General features: G+C 38.6%; 1 protein-coding gene across 1 annotated transcript in view; it reads left to right on the top strand.

The window, feature by feature from the left end:
* Nucleotides 1–21073, top strand: part of pth1r (parathyroid hormone 1 receptor) — a gene marked incomplete at both ends in the record, with an annotated part of 38156 nt that overhangs the window by 14918 nt on the left and 2165 nt on the right. Inside the window, 7 exons of the mRNA XM_079173681.1 lie at nt 5137–5239; nt 11180–11290; nt 11534–11655; nt 16027–16121; nt 17922–18108; nt 20079–20232; nt 20643–20703. Of these exons, the coding sequence (XP_079029807.1) occupies nt 5137–5239; nt 11180–11290; nt 11534–11655; nt 16027–16121; nt 17922–18108; nt 20079–20232; nt 20643–20703 (833 nt within the window). The remainder of the gene's footprint in view (nt 1–5136; nt 5240–11179; nt 11291–11533; nt 11656–16026; nt 16122–17921; nt 18109–20078; nt 20233–20642; nt 20704–21073) is intronic.

Raw genomic sequence — 21073 nt, 5'->3', positions numbered from 1 at the left:
CAGTTTTTAAATGAACTTATCTTCTGTTCCCACGTTTCCAACACAAGGAACCTTTTTAAAATATTTTTTTAAATCCTCATTTCTAGTGCCACCATTAAAACCCTTAGAAACCAGTCTAAATGAGCCGGTTTTGACCAGTCTACTACTTGCTGTGATCTTGCCCCCAAATGACCACAGTTTAACCTTTATGTTCATACTTGTTTTGCATACTTTATAGCTTACTTCCTCCTATAATTCATGCTCTATGGAGCCTTCAGTAAGAGCGATAATCATTTGGAAATACTGAAGAAAGTATTTAACTTACCGCATTGTTGTGAATCAATCACTTGCGTTACAATATTGTGCTTTGATAATGGTGTCATGTACTGGTAAAAAAGAAAACAGTCCTACATTTCCCCAGTCCTTACATCAATTTATTTAGCTTTTTAGTTATTTAAATATATTTTAAGGCAATCTACTGGTATGTGTTGAGCAGGATGCATTTTCTCTCTGTGGAGATTTTAAAGATATGCAGCTCCACAATAACTTCTTAATACTTGTAGAGAAATTTCAAATTTCAACTTGACTTTTACGGAATCAGTGCAAAGGTCACAACCATCTGAAGCAGCAGGCCTTTTTTGCAGGAATACTCTGCTTTCATTGTTGTTCCAATGTCTGGTTGAAAGTGAGTCTTGTTCTTCGGACTTGGGAGTTTTGCTCAGTTGTTTTGTATTTAGACTCATTTGTCATGGTCTGAGATACTGCTGATGAGATCATTGGGCTGTACTTTGACTTGCAATCCATTGTTGATGTACCATTTAAACTTTTTGGACACTCCACTTTTTTTGTTTTGTGCTTTCTAATGAAAGTGTACCTCCACAAGCTCCAGCATTTCACTCTCTTATTCACTGTAGGGCACTTCAGGAAATGACTTTGGTCAACCACAACTTTCTCAAAAAAAAGAAGAAAAAAAAAGGCTGCCCACAATCAAGACTGTTGGTAATGTAACGGAAAACCAGTGTCTACACTCTACGTATGCATGCCATCTATCCACATGGCTCTATTTATGTATTTAAAAAAAAAGATTCTACAAAATATTTGAAGATCAACAAATGCAGAGTTAAGACATCTGTGGTACAAGCCAAGCTAAACCTTTATAACTAAATATAACTAAGATTTAAGTTACTAAAATAATATAGAAACCAGATGCTGGAATTAGAACTAAAACTGTAAATGTACCTTTATTCACATATGTCAGTATTTAGTCGTAGTGGTTCAACACTGTCTTGACACACCGGCCTAAAAACGGTTCTCTCAATATTGGTCTTATATCCTTGCAGAGAGCTGCAGTTCAAGTCATCAAGCCGCAGTTTGCGAAGACAAATAGAAACTTGTGGTTTATTCAAGTGGAGTTTGTATTCTAGCGACCAGTGATGAAAACACACACACACATATATACGGTGTGTATTTTTCTAATTTGCATTTTGGCACACGCGCAAAAAGCATTTAACAAAAAGATTACTGTGTTTTGAATGAAACGCAGTAAATAAGAATGTCCATGTTTCTCCCTGTAAGAGTTGTGTTTACTTTGGAGGTTTGGACTCTGGCCAGTGGAGGAGGAAAAGTTTTCAGAAATAATCAGTGGGCACACTTATTACCCAGGATTCTCTTCTTAAAATGGTACATGATACTCTCCTATGTCCCTGCTTCCTAGCGTCTGCAGATGAAGGAAGAAATTTCCCCAGTTTTTGAGAAAGAAAATACTCGTAGCAAACTCCCTACCTCATTTTAGTTTAGTGTTTCACAGGGGCTCAAACTGAGCACCAAAGGTTAAGATATTTATTCTTAATGTGTTGGAAAGGCAGCTTCACTTACCAGGTTTGTAGAAAAAAGCCAGCACTGAGAAAAAAAAAGAAGCTAATTGTAACTAAAGTATAATAAAGGACATTTCGCTCCATTTTGAAGCGTTCGACTGAAGTGATAATGACCATAATGACGAAAAATCCATGACATATATTGTTAAGTGCTTTTTAATTTCCGTTCAAACTGTGAAAATTCACAGAACTGCCGAACCGCCGGTACTACTTCACTATGCATTGATGATAATTACACTTGCCCTTTCAGAGCAGCCACCATCCAGATTCACTGTTTCTGTTGGTTCGGCTTTCACCTAAAGTAACACCAGCCGGTTATTCAGATGAAAATAGTATAAATGTCTCGGCAGCGTTCAGTGGAATATTCTATATTGGCATAGTTAGTACAGTAAACAGGTAGTATCTATCCTTGTTCGCCTGTGGTCAAATGTTGTTCCATCTGTGGTTGTTTACTGTGCAAAGCCATAAACGTCTTCATTCTGGAAACTTCTTCAGCTCTCAGACTGGACATCCTTATTTCAGGACTGCAAGTAATGAAAATATTGATGGATTGAGGTATTATGGTTTTGTGTGAGGCAAATCCAAGACGTCTCGGTATTTACAGTTTAATTTTAAAATCAGGAAATTACGCACTTGCATCAGAGACAATTTATACACATCTTTGTTCCCAAGTGGCTCAGATTTAGAAGTATTTTAGCTGCTTATTTTAGATTATAAAGATGCCCCAGAAAGGGCTGAAAAACTCCAGATGATAGAAAAACTTAACTTTGCAGCAATAGATGTTTCTCCTTTTGTAGCAGCAACTGCAGAAAACTGCTTTGTGTACAGTACTTCTACTACAGTAACTACCTATTCCAGTGGCGGAACATTAACTGAGTACATTTACTCAAGTTCTGTGCTCACTGTAAGTGTAAATTAAAGATACTTGTATTTCTTTTAATGTTTCCACATAATACTACTTCACTGCACTTTAGTGGGACATATTGCAGTTTTTACTTCACTAAATGTATCCAACAGCTTCACCTCGACCAGACAGTAATTCAAATGCTGATTAACACATTAACTAACAATTCAATAATATAACGTGTAATAATATCACTTCAACAAGGGCCATTCTATACAAGTACATTGTGTTGGTAATACTTAATAAATGTACTCTCTTACATTGTTGCATGACTACTTTTACGTGAGTGAAAGATCAGAATACTTCATGCACCTCTGCATTCTTCGTCGTGAGAAACACAAAGCAACATACAGTTAATGTCTGTATAAAAAATGAGGCTTTAACAACTAAAGCTTGTTGGATGCCTAAACACAAATATTAGTGTTCAATCTTCCACTTTCAAAAGTGTTTGTTTTGTTTACCGTCACTCAGAAATACTAGTTTGTCTCTTGTAAACAACATCTGACAAACAAACAAATCCTGTGGCACCATCGACTGTAGTTACAGACAGCACAAGAGCATCTCCACACTCTCTGTGTTACACATAAAATGGATTTTATACATTTTCAATTTTCAATACGTAAACCTGACAGCAGAATTAGATGTTTTTATATCCAGACATGTAATTTGTGTCTGCAGCTGACTCCCCGGCTGCAGTTGCATTCGTCTGTCTTTAATTTGTACTGTTTGCTCCGCATCATTGAACCAAATAAATAGGACTGGGAGTTTTTTTAGCTGTACCTCCAGGCTCACTGTAGCATACACGTTAGTTTGTGTTTCATTGTGCGGATACATATTGTATTTTGCTGCCGTATTGGCTCAAAGCAACTTGAAAAAAACCTCTATATGACAGTGTAAAAAATCCTCATGATCTGCTCCCTGATTTGCTCTTCAGCACTGGGTTTGAATTCCTCTGTTGTCATTTCCACTTTTCAGGTCACGCTCTGTTAGAAATGAATGTGATCATTTTCAATACAGTCACATTCGCCATTAACCCAAATTGATCCTTGAGCAAACAGCGAGCCAGTCAGTATGACCTAGAATGGATAATGTTTCAATTGCTGGAAAACTACACCTGAGGTACCACTTTACTCTCAAACACAATCTTCAAAAGCTGAGAACATATCGGGTGTAAGAACATCCTTGTTATCATTATGTCACGTCCGCTCAGTCACCTCTCAGTAGATGTACTGGGCACAGCAGCTGGGACTATAACCAACAAGTGAAACGGAGACTGTTTATTCAAGTAAAAACACTCAGTCTTTTAAATGCTTTCTTTTTTTGTTGCTTCATGACAGTTGAGGCATAAATAAATACCACTTTTTTCATGAACACGTTCATGGGTGGACTGTTGCGGTCAAAGTACAATCCAATCCATCGAGACACAGACCGGGCCGCCTATCATCCAGGTCACTCTGTTGCTTTCCGTCATATTCCGTTTGAGAAAATGTCAGCAGTGTACATGTTAAGGAAGATTTCACAGATGGAAAGTGTATTTAGAACGTGCTGCCCGCAGCGCTATGACCAGGGAAGCAAAAAGAAGTGGTTAGAGGGTTGTGAAGCAGCTGTGAAGAGGAAATCCTGTCTGGAGATAGCAAAAGTTGTTAATACGACACTGAGTTATGGTCCGAAAGGTTGAAAAATGTAATTTGAAGGGCGAGTCCATTTTTTATTTATTCACTATCTATTTTTTTTCACATCATTCTTTACAACACATTTCCAAATGGTGTGTATGAAATGTATCAAATCCAAACATTTTGTCAAAATATGTATGTTTTTGTGTAAAAAAATAATATCAACCCCTTCTAAAAACATGTTCAACTGATGTAGGTTTCTGAATGGTGATGCTGATACATACATATATATATATATATATATATATAATCTTATCCATAACCAGTGTACTTTGATGTTACATATAGACAACACTATCATGTATAAATAAAGAAAATGTCATGAAAACGTCTGGTTTCTTGTAGTTAATTACTGTAGTGTAACATTGTTTTAGTAATTCAAAATCCACTAAAATTCAATCCCAGGGTTACCCTTGTAGACAATGGATGAACCGTATTAATTGCGTGTCCTCTGTGAGTGCTGTTTGGGAGCCAGCTGATGCATGTCATGCTCCTTTTCACTCCAAGAGATAGGTCAGAAACTTTGAGTCAGATCCATATGGGACCGAAAATGTTAAATTACGAAAACACCCTGTCTTCTAAAAATAGCGTGGATCATATATTGACTTAAAGGTGTTGTTTATTGATGCAGCTTGGCATTTACATCATGCACCTTGTACATAACTGCCAATATTTCCCTTTATTAACTCCATTTTCTAACTTGCAGGCTTATGGAGATGATGTTCTGACGAAAGACGAGCAGATAGGTCTGCTGTTCAGAGCCAGACGGAAGTGTGAGGGGAACATCAAGTCAAAGCACAAGTTTCCTGGTGAGTAGAGAAACAACATGCTAATGTCAAAGTGGTGACACAATGCTAACATGCCGATTTAGCAGTTATAATGTTAACCTTGTTCACCATCTTAGTTAAGCATGTAAGCATACTGCTCATTAGCCCAAAACCCAAAGTTCATATGAATTTCATTCGTTTTGAAATTCATCTTTAGGGGGACTTAAATGTCTGTACCCCACTTTACAACAATCCAGTCAATAAATCACAAAGGTCAACTTCATAATGGCGCCAGAGTAAAAGTCAACATATCATAACTAAGATAGTTATTATTAAGATATTTCAGTCTGCACCAAAGTATTGTACCAACTACAGCCACGCTGCTTGCATGATTAAAGAATAAAATGATCGCAGATCCTTAATCCTATTGTAGAATATCTTCTTTTCCTTTTACTGCTGGTCAGATTTGTACTTTATTTTGCAAGGACATCTTTTGGTCCATCATTTGCTCCTTTATTAACCTAACTGTGATTTATGTCATGCCACAGTAAAACGGCAAAGGGGTTACGGTGTTGATTGATTTTTGGAACGATAACAGATCAAAATCCATAAACCTGTTCATTGTTTGCATATATCGACCAAAATGCCTTGCTTAGCGACACTGAAAGAAGTTAATTGTGTAGGAAGTAAGATCATTTGAGAGGTTCATATGGTGGCAGGGTCCCACTTCATTATCCTGATTAGATCTCCAATAGTTTGATTTTCCACTAGCTACTATATCAGAGTCAGAAAATGCCAAGGGAGACCTGGCCATTAATAGCTTTCTTTGTCAAAATAGGCTCAGCTGTTGAGGGAGCTTCCCAATGAATTCCAGCGGCAGCGAGAGGTTCAATGGCGAGCGCAATAAATCCCCCAGGGGCTAAACAGAGCAGAACCCCATGGCCACAGATTTGAAATACACACAATGCACAAGGCAGGGCAGGCCAATAAGATGTAAGAGGAGTACCAGGAAAAAGCTGGAGTAATGGAGGAAGAAATCAATCAACACAAAAGGTAAAGTCTGCCCGGAGCTGTGGGAGTAAACAGCGCAAACCAGCAGCAGAACCACGATGGTCGTGAAGAGTTTGAGCGAGAGAGAAACGGCAAAGACGACCTTGTCTTGATTGGATGTGATTGTTGATTTTATTGAATGTATTTGTTGACGATAAGAGCTCGTACTAATCAGCGGATGACGTGCGCCACCTTGATGCTTATTGTCTACTTCTTTACTCAAAAGCCTTTTCTTTGGAGCAGTGGCCTTTCAGTTGAATGTTGTCTGTAAGTTGGTGGTTACATTATAAAATGCTTTTCTGTTTCCTTTGCCCTCCTTGGGGTTTTCCGGAGGCGGAGAGTGAAGTCATAGCTGACCCTCGGGGTGTATTTGTGTGTTGAAAGCACTATTTCCCAGCAGACCCCAGCATCTACTGTATCTCGTTGTGGTTACTGTCAGTTTCCCAGTTGATTGTCCAGAGGAGGATTTTGGATTCCACAGCCGAACCAATCATATTATTTTCTCTTTAACCCCAGTGCATTGTGGTCGCATTGAATTCTTCGACCCTCCAAACCATACCCACTCGTAAATGAAACACATAATTACAAATGTTTTATTCCAGGCTGAGAACACAAAAGCTTTTGTTGACGGTTCCCACTAGTTACAGTACATTGCCCCGCGTGGTATTTTAAACTTTTCATGGTTTTGATAATGTCCACAAATCCCAAATTGGATTTAGAAAAATCTGACAGAATTGCTGCCATTGAGATCTGCAGGCGCCGTACAGCCGCTTGTGTAAGATGTCATGGGCTTATATAACAACGCTGGGCTTTCTCTCAAAGCATCTGTAATAAGATGGCCACGGATGCTAATGCAAAGCAGAGCAGTCAGTCAAACATCAGGCCTCTCTCGGATGAGAGTCTGCTGCCCATCTGACCACCATCACGCTTAATCCATCCTGACATGTCGAAGTGACAAGTGGCAAGCCTGGTGTCACACTTCACAAACAACCTCCAAGCACATGTGCAGCTGTCTTTTCATTTACATAATGTTTGTAGATTGAATTTGAACCATATTATAGAAATGTCACGCAATCTTGACGAGACTAAGATATGAGTGGCACATGTGTCAAATGTCCGAATTACTTAATAATATTTGAGCATTTTAGGTTTTGTGGCTATTTGCTTTCTTGTTGAGAGAATGGATGAGAAGATTACCACTCTCATGTATTAATCTAACTATGAAAGTACAGCTGAAGCTCACTTATTAATATATTACGTTGTTTGTTTAATCTTTAGAAACAACACATTGTGGACTTAAGAGGGGCTATGTGCTGGAATTATTCTTGGCTGGAACTTTCTGGCTAGCTGTTTTCCCCTGTAGTGTCATATTTACTGCAAAGACACGTGAGTGGTATCGATCTTGTTATCGGATAATATTTCCAACTCTTGAATGAGACTTATCAAACTGTTGGCAACAAAGTGAATAAGTGTATTTCCCAAAATAACATTCCATTTCTTTAATTGTAAATGCTGCCATTCTTCCATGCAGTGTAGTCAATTAATCAGTATAATCATTAATACATTTATTAGTCAAGGACAATTATAGTGATTGATTAATTGTATTTCATCAAGATTATTATCAATTTTTATCTCTGTATTTCAAAAATTAAATCGACAAAATTAAAGATTTTTTACTCCTTTTTTTACTTTTTATATTAAAAGGTACTTTCTGTAACTTTCGGAATATTCTTGTCTGATACATTAGCATATCAGAGCTGACCTGCATACCGGATGCTGCTGGCACACAACAGAACGTGACTCATCCTGTATGTGGGGGCAGTTTTCTGACCTCTTTTGGAAGGTTGCACATGTGTGTTCAATCACATAACAGTTGAAGGAATTAAGATAAACATATTACCTTAATAAAGAAAAAAAGAGTCCCCTATGTGGTTGTCGTATGCCTGGATAAGCACATATGTGCTCATTAAACATGCTTGATTTGAGTTTTTTTCTTTTACTTAATGACACGTGAATTACTTTGACTTCAGTTCATTTGACCGTGATTTGAACTTGAGTGTCTCATCTGGTTCTTTGTTTCTAATTATGTAATGTGGAAATCATTTTAAATCTGGCTAGTGGCTTGTCTGAGATGCTGATTGAAATTCAGGAGGCTTTCAAGATTTGAGATAAAGTTCAAGGAAAGCATTACTTGTGCTTGCTAGTGACCTATGTAAGCCTTTTCCTTGAAGTGGTCATGAGGACTTGGACAGAATTCCTTCCTGTGATTTTTTTAAAACATTCTTTTTTTCCTTCTTCTTCTTGTATTGTGGTGTGACCTTGAATCTGTGGTTTGAGGGGAACTCAGAGAATAGCAGCTAGTCTGCATTTTTCTGACTTTTTGGCTTTTACATCTGTATTTGTCTTACCTGTGTCCTGCCTGACCACCCCCAGAGTTTCTTAATTTTTTTTTTCCGGCAGTGTAAACTTGTGGTTTTCTGAACTATTATAGGAGCTGTGGAGTAATGACTATTTTAAAACGCTAGTATGAAATGTAGGATTGACGTTGAGGAGTGACTTGATCGTGCAATTCCAAATTCATAGAGAAAGGATTAGATTCTCTGTGAGCAGTTTTTAATGTATTTCAATATTTTATATATTTCTTTTTAGTCCTCATTTGTGCTTTAAATACACAAAAGTCTCCATTACGTGGCTGAGACAAGGTTTTCATTGAGGGAAACACTGAGGTTTGCCTGGAGAGGACAGTGGAGGGATGTGGGTTCAATGCCCCAGACCTTGCAGTGTGTGAAAATAGCTCAGCCTTCAAACTTGTGGTCTGGGTGAAGAATAACACCAGCAATCATTATAAAAGGTTGCATGTATCAGGAGAAAGTGCAATATGTTTTTTGACATCTGCAGGTCAGAGTCAAATGAGTTGGGGGGAAAGAAAACCGTACGAAAAACCCCAGTGACATCACTAATACCAAAGTCCTCCCATGGTCACATTTATATTTAAATCGTGGTCACGAAATTTACGGGAAATTATATATGTGTGTGTGTGTGTGTGTGTGTGTGTGTGCTGTGTTTAATTCAAGCCTGTTAGTAGGTGGTCCTATGGTAATAAAACCTATGGCAGAAATGAACAGCAATTCTACTTTTACTCCCAGTATGTGTGGTCAGTGTGATTTTCAAAACTAAACGCCAACCAGAGAGCTGTATGAATCAGTCAGCTCCACTCAGTCTGCTCTTTAATTTTGCGCTCCAAGTGACAGGCAAATAAAAAGCATGTCGTCATTGCTTCAGATGTTTCTCTGTAAGTGTGATTACAGGAATGAGAAAATAATGGCTCTACTGCAAAGAGAGGATAGTTTTAGTTTTATCCATAGCTACTTATTAGTGGTGAAAGTGGGGCAGATGTTTTCAATAATACAACATAAATGCCAAGCCATAAGGGAGGCTTTTGCCAGGAATTTGTGGGGAAAGGGACTTTGCTCCCACTACCAGAGGGCTAAAGTCCACGATTTGACTGATAATTATGGGGCTATATGCTTGGAAATGGTTTTTCCCCCCTCTGAACCTGCAGCTTTTTGTATGAACTAATTTATAGTACTGCAAAGTCTCATGTTGTGCATTGTCTATGAAAATGAGAAAATACTGAGAAGATTCCTTTGAATGCCAAATGTATAAATGTTCCTCACCAGTTCTCAAATATGTGAATCTCATTAGATCAGCCAGTCCTGCAATTACAACAGAACTGTGTGAAGTGTAATTATGGGTTGTAATGATGGTTCATTTCTTTTAAATTGTTTTGCCTGCAAATGCATTAAGAAACGCAAAGATGACAAGCGATGAGATCTTCTACAAGACATGTAATAATTATATTTAATTGTTATTATTATTACAGCCATATTATGTCATTATTAGATAGTGACAGTAGAGAGATGACAGAAAATTAGCCCGATCACCACTCTACACATGACATTTATTGCATTGCTGGACATCCTGGGAGAGTGATCCCTCCTCTCCCTGAGATTTCTTCCTTTCTTTTGGGGGGGGAGGGAGTTTTTCCTTGTCAGATGTTATTGTTATCCGATAATGTTGAACATTGATCAAAGGTTGCAGTTGTTTAACCAAGCAAAAATGGAAAACGTGTTTTCTTTCCAGCGTCTCAAATGTGAAGATTTGCTGTTTTTATGGGTTTTATACTATTTCAAAATGGAATACTGAAGGGGTTTGGGATCTAGGTCAGGCAAAACAAAACATTACAGAATTGTGTAAAATGTGCATTTTCATAATTGTCTTTGACATGGTTTACACTACAACAATCAACCAATTAATTATGGAAAAACTATAATGAAATCAATATTTTATACCTGCATTCCCAACTAATGCAGGTCGAAAACGAACTTAGGAAACAGAGAGGAACATACATTAGTTAACGAAGAGCTTGTATTTTGCCATAATAGGATACTAAGGATGCTACAATGCAGCCAGTGTTGCAGTGAATCTTTTTTAATGAGATCCAAACAGAAACCATTTCCATACAGCATAAAAACAATATGATGCCATCAGCAATGTGGCAATTATGGAAATCTGCTGCAGCTAACAGACTAGGTATAATGAACACACTAGATTCAATGTACAACTTGTTATCTGCATGCAGGGAATTCCATGACTGCAATTAGATGGCAATAGATGGGGTGTTTGTTCTCTGGGTGAAACCATGTTTTCCTTTAACACAACAAAAAAAAAGTCTCATTTAGAGTCAGAGTTAGCACAAATTACAAGGCTGTTCTACAGTGCCGATGTACATACTGTGTAACAACAGAATCCTTGAAAGAATACAACAGTACTGATCTTGTAAAAGCCTACAGCCATGTAATAATAGAGCCGAGGGAGAACAGCACTCTGTGGCTCTATTTTTAAAAGTCAGCACTGCGTTTGTGTCCGCAGATGGTTTCTGCTCACCAGAATGGGATGGCATTGTTTGTTGGCCTGAAGGGCCTCCGGGAAAGCTCGTATCAACGGCCTGTCCAGAGTACATCCATGACTTCAACCATAAAGGTAAGACTGGCCCTGAAGACAGACGGCAATGGAAGCCCTGAAGCTCATCTTCAGCTGGGGAAAGAACACCAGGCCTCGGGGGCTACTGTGTGCTGTACAAGCTTAACTTGGCCTCTTTTGCATTTCTACAATTATGCAGGTCCTGTTATTAAGAAGCAAGCTGGGGATGAGTAATTGACTGTGTTGGGGAAACAACTGGCAAAATCCTGTAATTAAAAGTAACGTTTTCTGTTTGATGTCTAGGACTAGCATACCGTCGGTGTGACAACAATGGAACTTGGGAGCTGGTTACAGCCAACAAGACATGGGCCAATTATAATGAATGTGCAAAATTCCTCTACCATTACAACCACAGCCATGAAAAGGTGAGATCCGTCTCTTCGCCATGTACATGCTCACTGTCACAGTCACAGTGCATTCCTCCACAATAGCCTTTGTGAACACATCAGTGAATTGTCATGTTCTAGATATTGCAGCCTTTTAGGCAACTGTTGCACCATTTTGCACTTACAATCCTTTTTAAATGTACAACACGCTGTCGACATGCCTTCTCCGTAGTGCACACTGCTAATAAAATGTAATCATATTTAATGAAATGTCGAGATCATGACAGCGAGATAATGACAGCATGGCAATGTGATTGCTCTGTGGTAATATGAGGGTGCAATTCGCTAAATGTATGTTGAAATATACAATGAAAGCAGTGTCACATTACTCGTGATTGAAAATTGCAAAAACTTCCCAGAAAGCATCCCATTCAGGATAATCCAAGAACTAAGCGATCATTACTTCGCAGCAACCAGAAAGTTATAAAAAGAAATTGGTCTCCACGTACTTATGTCATGTTGCTTTCCTGGTGACGATGAAATCAAAAGCGGTAATTAGTGTATATCATTGCTATTTGAGGCTACCAGTATGCTAAGCTATGTAGCACACCTTTAAATGTACATTTTCTTTATATTTCTGTGTTTTTTTTCTTTTATTCTTTAATCATCTAAAATCTTGTAAATGTGATAGATTTTTATGCACGATATTGTAAAAGGATAATGACTGCTGAACATTACACCCATGCAGTATATGTTGCTGATTTTGAAACCTGGCTGAATGAGAGAAAATCCTTTCAGCCAGGTTTCAAAATCAAAGTATCACTTTGATGATCAGCTCACAGCTGGCGGTCCAACTCATCCCAGATGTCCTCAAGGTGTTTGATTGTGAGAGGTCAGCATTCTGTGCAGACCAATCTGGTTCATTTACACCAAGCTCCGGCAGCCATTTCTTTAAGGACCTCACTTTGACCACATTTTCATATTGAAACTGGAAAAGCCTTCCACAAAGGCTACAAAAATGAAAGTGCACTTTTGTAGCAGACCGACATTCTTTGGTTATTGCTGTCACAATTTCCCAAGGTTGATTGGAGGGTTATTCAGATCACCTGTGGTGCAGGTCCCCTAATTACGAATTGAGAGCAGCTTGGTGCATTTCCCCTCTTGGCCAATCAGAGTGTGACAGCGCTTTTCTGTAGGGCTTAAGAGAAGTGATGAACCGCACACCTAGGGCATTCGGATCCTTCCTTGATGTAACGCAAACCTCATTTCAGCACATAGTGCCGGACAGAAAATCTGGGCACTAACCTTTTGAGACTTCTTTGCCCTCTTACCTTTTGCGATTGAGGATGATTTTGAGCATTGTGAAACCTGGCTGGAATTAAAATTAAAAAAAAACGTTCAACCAGGTTACCTGCTTCAGGGCAGATCTTAGTGATATCTGGGCAGGAGTTTGTGCTTACCTAATGGTAACCTAATGATGCCCGCAGGTATTTTCATTGAAGCCTTATTATTGAGGAGCCATCTTATAATTGAAGATACTTTTTCCAATATTTATTATTATTCAGGAGTTTTTTTTTTCACCAGAGCCAAACAATAAAGAAAATGGCTGCAGAATAGGCACAAGCACATACTTTCGGCTGTACGGTGCATTTGTATTTCCGGCTACATTCTTGAATAGTCCGAGGCTAGCTGTGTAAAAAATCGAGTTGATTGTATTACTGTTATTGTCATTTGCTGTTGTGATTAAAGAAAACAGTTGTTGCATTATTTCAGTAGCGGAGCTAATATGGGGATGATTTTTGTTTTTGTACCCGTCCCATCAGTAACCATTGATTATGCAATAATAACAAACTGATGTTTGTACATTCCACACAAGCAGAAATCTGCTTCACACACAACTTCAACCCAACATAAATACAGCAGCAGCATATAGAGTGCTGCAGGGATGACGTGTTTTTGTAGGCCAACCCTGGAAGTTAGCATCACACTGGTTCCCTCAACAGAAAGCCAACAGGATTTTAGAAGTGTATTATTGCAGAAAGTGAGCTCTGTGGCAAGTTGAAGCAAAGATTAAAAAAAAAACCTGAAAGTGTTTTCAAAGAAGAAAATGTCTCATAAGACACTAAAGAAATACATCCCGCAGTGTGCACTATATTGACAGATAGCTGGATTGTAGCAGGATTATAGTAATATACTATCAGCTAATCTGAAAAATACAACCGTACACCTTCTGAATTCAATTTCACTCTTACACTGAACTAAGACAAGCGTCATTGTCTTGTTAACTCTTCATAAAACACTTTCTTGAAACTGGGAAAAAAATAAAACTTACTAAACACATCTTGTTCGGTGAATCAGCAGGTTTGGTCAAAAATAATTTAAAGGGTAAAATATGCTCCTTCAAAACTCTGAAGATTGTGTTAATGACGGACGTTATTTCAGGTATCTTGCTGAAAATCCACTGACTTTGAACACTTTTCTAAGCTAATTGAGCTAAGCTAAATCGGAGCATTTCGATTGCCTCAACATGGTGACAGGTGAGCCGGCAAAGAGCCACTAACTGGAGTAATGGCGCTAACAGGGAAAAAACTGCAGCAGAGCTAACAGAGCTCTGTTTTTAACAGTGTTTACCTGAGGGGGAACCAGGGGGTGCTACACTCCTGCGACAATGCTGTAGCTGGAGATGGCGTTATTGGCCTGTGGCGCCGTATAAGCGCAGTGCAGAACTAGCCAGTGGGGAACGCTCACATGTGCAAAAATGTACTAAAAGGCGCACACACAGCCGGCTCGGCTATGTAAACAAAGCACAGAGAATCTGGGATTACAATACAGAGAGAGAGAGAGAGAGAGAGAGCAACTTCATGCTCTGCTCAGGTAGACATTACTTTCTACATTTAGCAAATAGTTTTTTGCTGCTTTAATAATGCTCTAATTGTCATATGGAGATTTATTTTTAATCATCTATACCATTAAAATCTCAGCGTCAAACCTACAATCATGAATGCCATAAGCACTGATATCACCATCACACCACAGTCGAGAAAATGGATTGTAAACCACGTATGGCAATCTTTTACAACCATCAGCTTCATGGGAACTCAAGCTGAGACCTTGATTGCAGCTGCTCCTCCTGTTTCTTGCTATATCACTGCATGAGGGTTGAATGTCAGAATCTAAAACTTGCAGTGGGTATTTTAAGAAAGGTGAAAAACGACTAGCAAGGGGAAAAAATAGCACCTCGCCATTAATGTGTATATACTCGTGTGAAATTTTCTATAAAATTGCTCAGTAATGATGCTGACATGGCTTTTTAAGGAATTTTTATGGTATATATTTTTTTTAATTACGGTCTGATTTTTACTATTGTTTTCTATGAAACGATACAAACATTAGTTGGCCCGCATACATTTTCCTCTCTTGAATGTGGTGCAGAGGATGTGGGCATAACCTCATCATGGCGCCCTGAAGTTTCTTTCTGGCTGCAGATGTTTATGTTGATGGACTCCCGAGGGAGCGGTTGCAGCAGTTGATGACAAATGCATATGCACGAATGAAAGCCCCATACAGCACAACTGCCATACCGCAGACCACCACCACAACTTAGACACCCGTGTTCTGGCACAGCGTCCTGATGCTAAATGATAACAGCAGTGGAGTATCTGGTTACATCACAAGGGCCTCTTGGCCCCTTCCAGCATGTTGACGCACAGAAGGTCTGGTTAGTGGCTCTCTTACAGTGTCTCCTGGCTGCCAGCTCACTGCTGGAAGATCAAACATGCCCCACCCAGCTCTCAGCTCCGCCACCCATGTCAAAAACTGTTTCCATCAGTCACTTCTGGGTGCTTGAGACGTTTCTGTCGCCAGGTGGCAATGCATTTTGAAACGTGCTGAAGTTAACACATTTTGAAGTTCAGTTTTTTTCGATATAGTGGGAAAGTTGTGAAAACACGCTCTTTGTATTAAAATCACTTGCCTGAAAGTAATGCGGTCACTAAAATGTTGAACTCGCTGTAATATTAAGCATCAAGAAAAAGACTGAAGCTTACGTGTGTTTAATCAAGTCGTGTAACATCATATAAAAACTATGTAAACCAATGTTAGTTTTCCAAATTGTCAATAAAAACCTGGTATAAATGTAACTTTCCAACAGTGGGAGATAAATATACATTTGGGTTTTTTTTAAGAAAAGATGATATAGTGTGTACTGACTCAATGTTGACATTTCATTGGTGTGACTGAGGCCTCTTGAACCTTTTTATAGTTCATGAGCCTACAAATATAGGTTATGTGTTTTTCCACTGTTTGATGCTGACAGCTATCCTATTGTATAACATCACTAACCATTTCTTCTCATAAATATGGAAACCTGTATTCATGTTGCTATTCTAACACATTGCCCTCTACCAACAGGATGTCTTTCACCGCCTGTATCTCATCTACACAGTCGGTTACTCCATCTCTCTGGGATCCCTCATGGTGGCTGTCGTCATCTTGGGATATTTCCGGTGAGTCTGTTGTCTTTTGAATTTTTCCTATCAATCCTTTCAACCACAGATGCTCTCAAGAGAGGGATTTAGATACAGAGTCGGAAAATAAAGGTTAGAGCAATTACAGCAGAGACTACAACGGAGTGTAAAGGTTTACTGACATGTTGGCACAGTAAACCAAATTCTTATCATGCTATCAGTTGCAAACATACTGTGTAGCAGAATGCAATTTAATGTCTTAAGTGCCTTTTCATCATGAAACCAATTCTCAGTAGCTGTATAAGCATGCAATGCAGTATATTATCTGTCACGGCAACAAAATGAAGCATGCAAACTCTATCAAACATAACCTTTGGCTTTGACTTTTAACAGACTAAGATATGATATGTCCACCTTTTGAGAAGGAGTCTGCCTCCAGGCTTGCAGTAATGCATGCTCCGTTGTCTGACATTTAGATTCTTTGCTGTTTTCATGCTGATTTCAGGTTCCGATGACAAACAACCAAAGCTTGGATATTGATTTTGTTATTCTACCAAGCTCACAAAGATTAAAGTTTCCCAGTGAAACAAGATAAAAGACGTTTTTAAAAATATGTGGAGAATTAAGAACAGCTTTGCTTCTCCTACTGCAGGAATGTTGATGATTAAGGGATTTACCACAGATGCTTCATCAGCCGATAGGTTACCTCTTACCTTAGTGGCAGCAGTGTCCCCCCCCCCCAAAGAAAACACCTTAACAATGTCGACTTCATTTTTTTTTCACAGCTGATTAATGCTTGGCACATTTGTCATTCTTTGCTTATTTTGTTGAGCATGCAGAGTATCAGGAATCGATGTGTAGGCACTGTTTACCAATGTTCCCAGAAACCTGATTTGCCAAACAGGCAGGCAGGCAGTCAGACAGCTTTAGGAACGCTCCCAACTGGCACCAGAAAAATCTATGGGCCAAATGAGTTTAATAAGTTATCCCAGGGGCCCATCTGACATTCTGGCTCTGTGCTCCAGAGCACTCCAGCCATGTCTCCCCTTCAACATGTCAGCTTTTAGACATGAGAGCTCGTAAAATGTTTTCCAGGGAGAGAAAAGGGATATTTCACATTAGCAGTTGTGTTCAGAATGCTTCACCAGGGAAATGTACGCTGGATTAGTTTTCCCTTTTTAAATCAATAGTTCTCCACGGGTTGCTTTTCAATTATTCAGCGCATTAAAGAGGCTTGAAAATAAATCGGTAATACTGAACAGAGAAATAATTATAAAAATATCAGACTTTTTTACATTTACACAAGTTGACTTTTGGAATGTATTAATGTTTTATGAATTTCCAGTATTAATATTCAATGACTTTTTTTTTTTCATTTGGCGGCCATTTATCCAGCAACCTAATTCCAGTACTGGAGCACCACCTCAAAGGCCCACTCAGTAAACACTCAGACAGGATGTTTTGGAAGAGCTTTTGACAGATAAACTTGTGCTTGTCTGGAAGTAAATTTGCATGCTTTTCTCAACACATGCTTGCAATTTTGTTTTTACAGCTCACTTGGAGCCGAGCAATCCAATATTTGTGCTTTTCAAGCCTCGTAATCTGAAGAATGTGTTAGTCAGCTGGCTCTAATTAAGATGAGTTTTGTTTGTGTGTGTGTGTATGTGTGTGTGTGTGTGTGTGTAAGTGTGAAATAACTTACACACTTACATTAAGGTATGCCAGCCCACACACACACACACACACACACACACACACACACACACACACACACACACACACACAATTCTCAACGGATCTATGTTTTGACCTTTCCGCTCTTGTTGGTCTTCTCCCCAGGCGTTTGCACTGCACCAGGAACTACATCCACATGCACCTCTTTGTGTCGTACATGCTAAGAGCTATCAGTATTTTTGTGAAAGATGTTGTGCTCTACTCTGGATCGGCCTTGGAAAACATGGAGAGAGTCACAGTGGAAGACCTCAAGTCCATCACTGAGGCTCCGCCATCCAACAAAACACAGTTCGTAAGTACACAAACACAGCGCACTCTGTCCTTGAAGAAATAAAAAGAGAAGAAAAACACCCACTGAACTTGGAGTCAAAGAGGTTTTGTACGCTATAACAAGCAACAAGACACATATAAAAAAAAGACATTTTATGTAACATACAGTATTATGGTAGGATTATTGTATATAGCTAATAAAATATGTTCAGTCATAACAGGAATAATCATTGTCAGATTGCATTACATGCACAGATAATTTGATTAGTTTGGAGTTAAAATGTTTGCTTCCAAAGAGGAAGTGGTATTTTTGTAAAGTCTCTCCTGCTTTTCCCGAGCTGGAGCAAATGCCAAGCTTTTACTGGGTCAGTGCTTGGCGCTCCCTTTCAGAGTGAAGTTTAAAAAAATGGGGAAAGACGGGCTACTTTTCATGCTTGCTTTAAAATGCAAATAAACAATTTGCGCAATTTCTGTAGTGGACACTGATCCTGTGGCTTTCCAAATTGAGTTACTGGATTAAAACGGGTATGTAGCACATACGCCCCAGACGCTAATTAAAATAGAACAAAGCCTCTGTAAATTGATGTGAAAATATTAACAGTTTTTGGTGCTAAAATTAGATTTTGAATTACGTTTCATTAGCAAAACTCATTTCATTAAATATTGTGATGGTTGTATTTATTTTCTTGACGATTATTATCTCTTTCTCATGTTAATAGTTGACGCTTTCATGTCATCTCACTTTTAAGAATAAACAAAGCCAGTCAGCTGGGACAAAACATCCAATTATTAACTTTTTTTTTCTAGTGTTTCAAACACACAAACTGGCAGCTGAAGACTCTTTTGCTCATATATGGAAGAACAAACTGCATGTTGTACATTAAAAAGTGCGATTACTTTTAATTTCACATGTGTCAAAATGACAGCAATGTTACTTTCAAATAAAGAAGCTCGGAATAAAGTTTGGACTTAGAAATGTGTAGATAATGATTCAAGACACTGTGTTTAGAGAAACGAACATCAATGCCATTTAAAATATTAATTCTCAAAATAAATACATTATGTCCATTTACTTTATGTGCTGGCTTTGTGTGTGTGGTATATCTGCGACAATGCATTTAAAATACAAATTTCTTTCCCTTATCTTTTGATTCTCAACCTCTCTAGCAAGCGAGAAATATTCACCTGTGTGACTCCAATATGCCAATAGGTTTATTGCATGATTAAGCAGTATGGCATGTCTTTACCGGTTCTCGGAGTCGGCCCTTCATTGGCACGCTGCTAGGAATGCAAGAAACCCCCTCCCTTCGGCATCTGCTGCTTTGTTATGCTAATATTATTGATTCACAGCTCCCTTAAACACATCCTTAATCTAGCTCTTGATTACTTCAATTAATTATTTTGAAGAAGAAAAAGTCTTCACAATTACTTTTAATGGTTGTGTTACAAATGTATGGATTCATTAAAAAGGAGAGCAGGCACATCATATTTTTTTATTGAAAAATATTAAATAAATTTTCTCTCTCTCTCTCTAGATAGATAGATAGATAGATAGATATTGCAAATTAATATGGCATGCATGTCAGTACAATAATAGTCCTTACACAGGCTCTGTTCGAACTTTGTAGCAATGCTATTTCTAATTAAAGTGCGGTTTCTCTCATGTGGTGATTTTGTGCCGACATCCTCTAGCAAACAAAAATCAGGCAGAACTAGTGGGGAGGATGACGTTCCTGTAGATCCTCTTCAGTCATCACTTTCAATCTGAAGATTTCCTCTTTCTCTCAATAGTGTTTTAAAATACATTCTTTGACACGCAGGACGCTAGTGCAAAGAGCAGGAAACTTGAGGGATCCACGTTGTTGGTCTTTGGTGTTCTGAGTCAGCTGCAGCCGGCTGATGTGACAGACTGTATTCTATTTATAAATGTATTTGAGAAGTCAACATGTGACTTGAATAAATCTGGTCTCCTCGTCTGTTGTCCGTGTATAGATCGGCTGCAAGGTGGTCGTGACCTTGTTCTTGTACTTTCTGGCGACCAACTACTACTGGATCCTGGTGGAGGGTCTGTACCTTCACAGCCTCATCTTCATGACCTTCTTCTCAGACAGAAAGTATCTGTGGGGATTTACTCTGATTGGATGGGGTGAGTTCTGCTTCATGTGCATTCTAGCTTGAACATGATTACATTATGATTAGAGGAATCACCATGCAAATGAAATCATTAAAATGTGTACGGTGCTTCATCTTAATTAGTCATTTTCAAAAAAATAAAAAAAAAGAGAAAACATGGGAGCAGCTTATGTCCTTGATATTGTATTAATATGTAGGTGAGGACAATGGAAAATGACTCGTGTGTAAAAACACTGCATGAATATGGGCTTTACAGTTCCTGCATTGTACACACTGTGCGTATAAGTTATGTAAGCACAGCGCATACAATGTGGATGCTGTGCTACCCAGGCTCTACTCGTATGAGCAAACTATGGAGTCATTTACAGTATTTTCTAATCGAGATGGCTATAACTTGAATATGTTTTTTTTTCTCTTTTACAGGAGTGCCAGCTATGGTTGTGACAGTTTGGGCAACTATGAGAGCCACATTTGCAGACACAGAGTAAGTGATCTGCATGGATAATACAAACATTATTCTTGGTAAACTTAAATAGAGATAAAGTACATTCAAAGTAGATTACATATATTATCAGTTATATCTTATCTGTAGCAAATCTCCTTCAACAAATATGCATTTCACACATCACGTGCTGTACGTACAGCCTGAAAATATCAGCTTCCTTCACAATTGCTGATTACCAAACAAGCCAGGAACTTTGTTCAAAGAGCTGTAGCAAAGCTTGTAGGCAGGTATGAAAGCTCAGAATAATTCAAGTGGATTCACCTTCAAAGAAAACTGCCTCTAACCAACTTGGCAGATCTTCAACCCCTTCTTACTGGCTCTATCTGTAGTCTCCACATTGGTCCTGCAC

The sequence above is a fragment of the Pholis gunnellus genome (genome assembly GCF_910591455.1).
Source record: "Pholis gunnellus genome assembly, chromosome: 14".
NCBI lineage: Eukaryota > Metazoa > Chordata > Actinopteri > Perciformes > Pholidae > Pholis > Pholis gunnellus.
The sequence above is the reverse complement of the archived record's forward strand: the minus strand, read 5'-3'. Positions and strand labels throughout refer to the sequence as shown.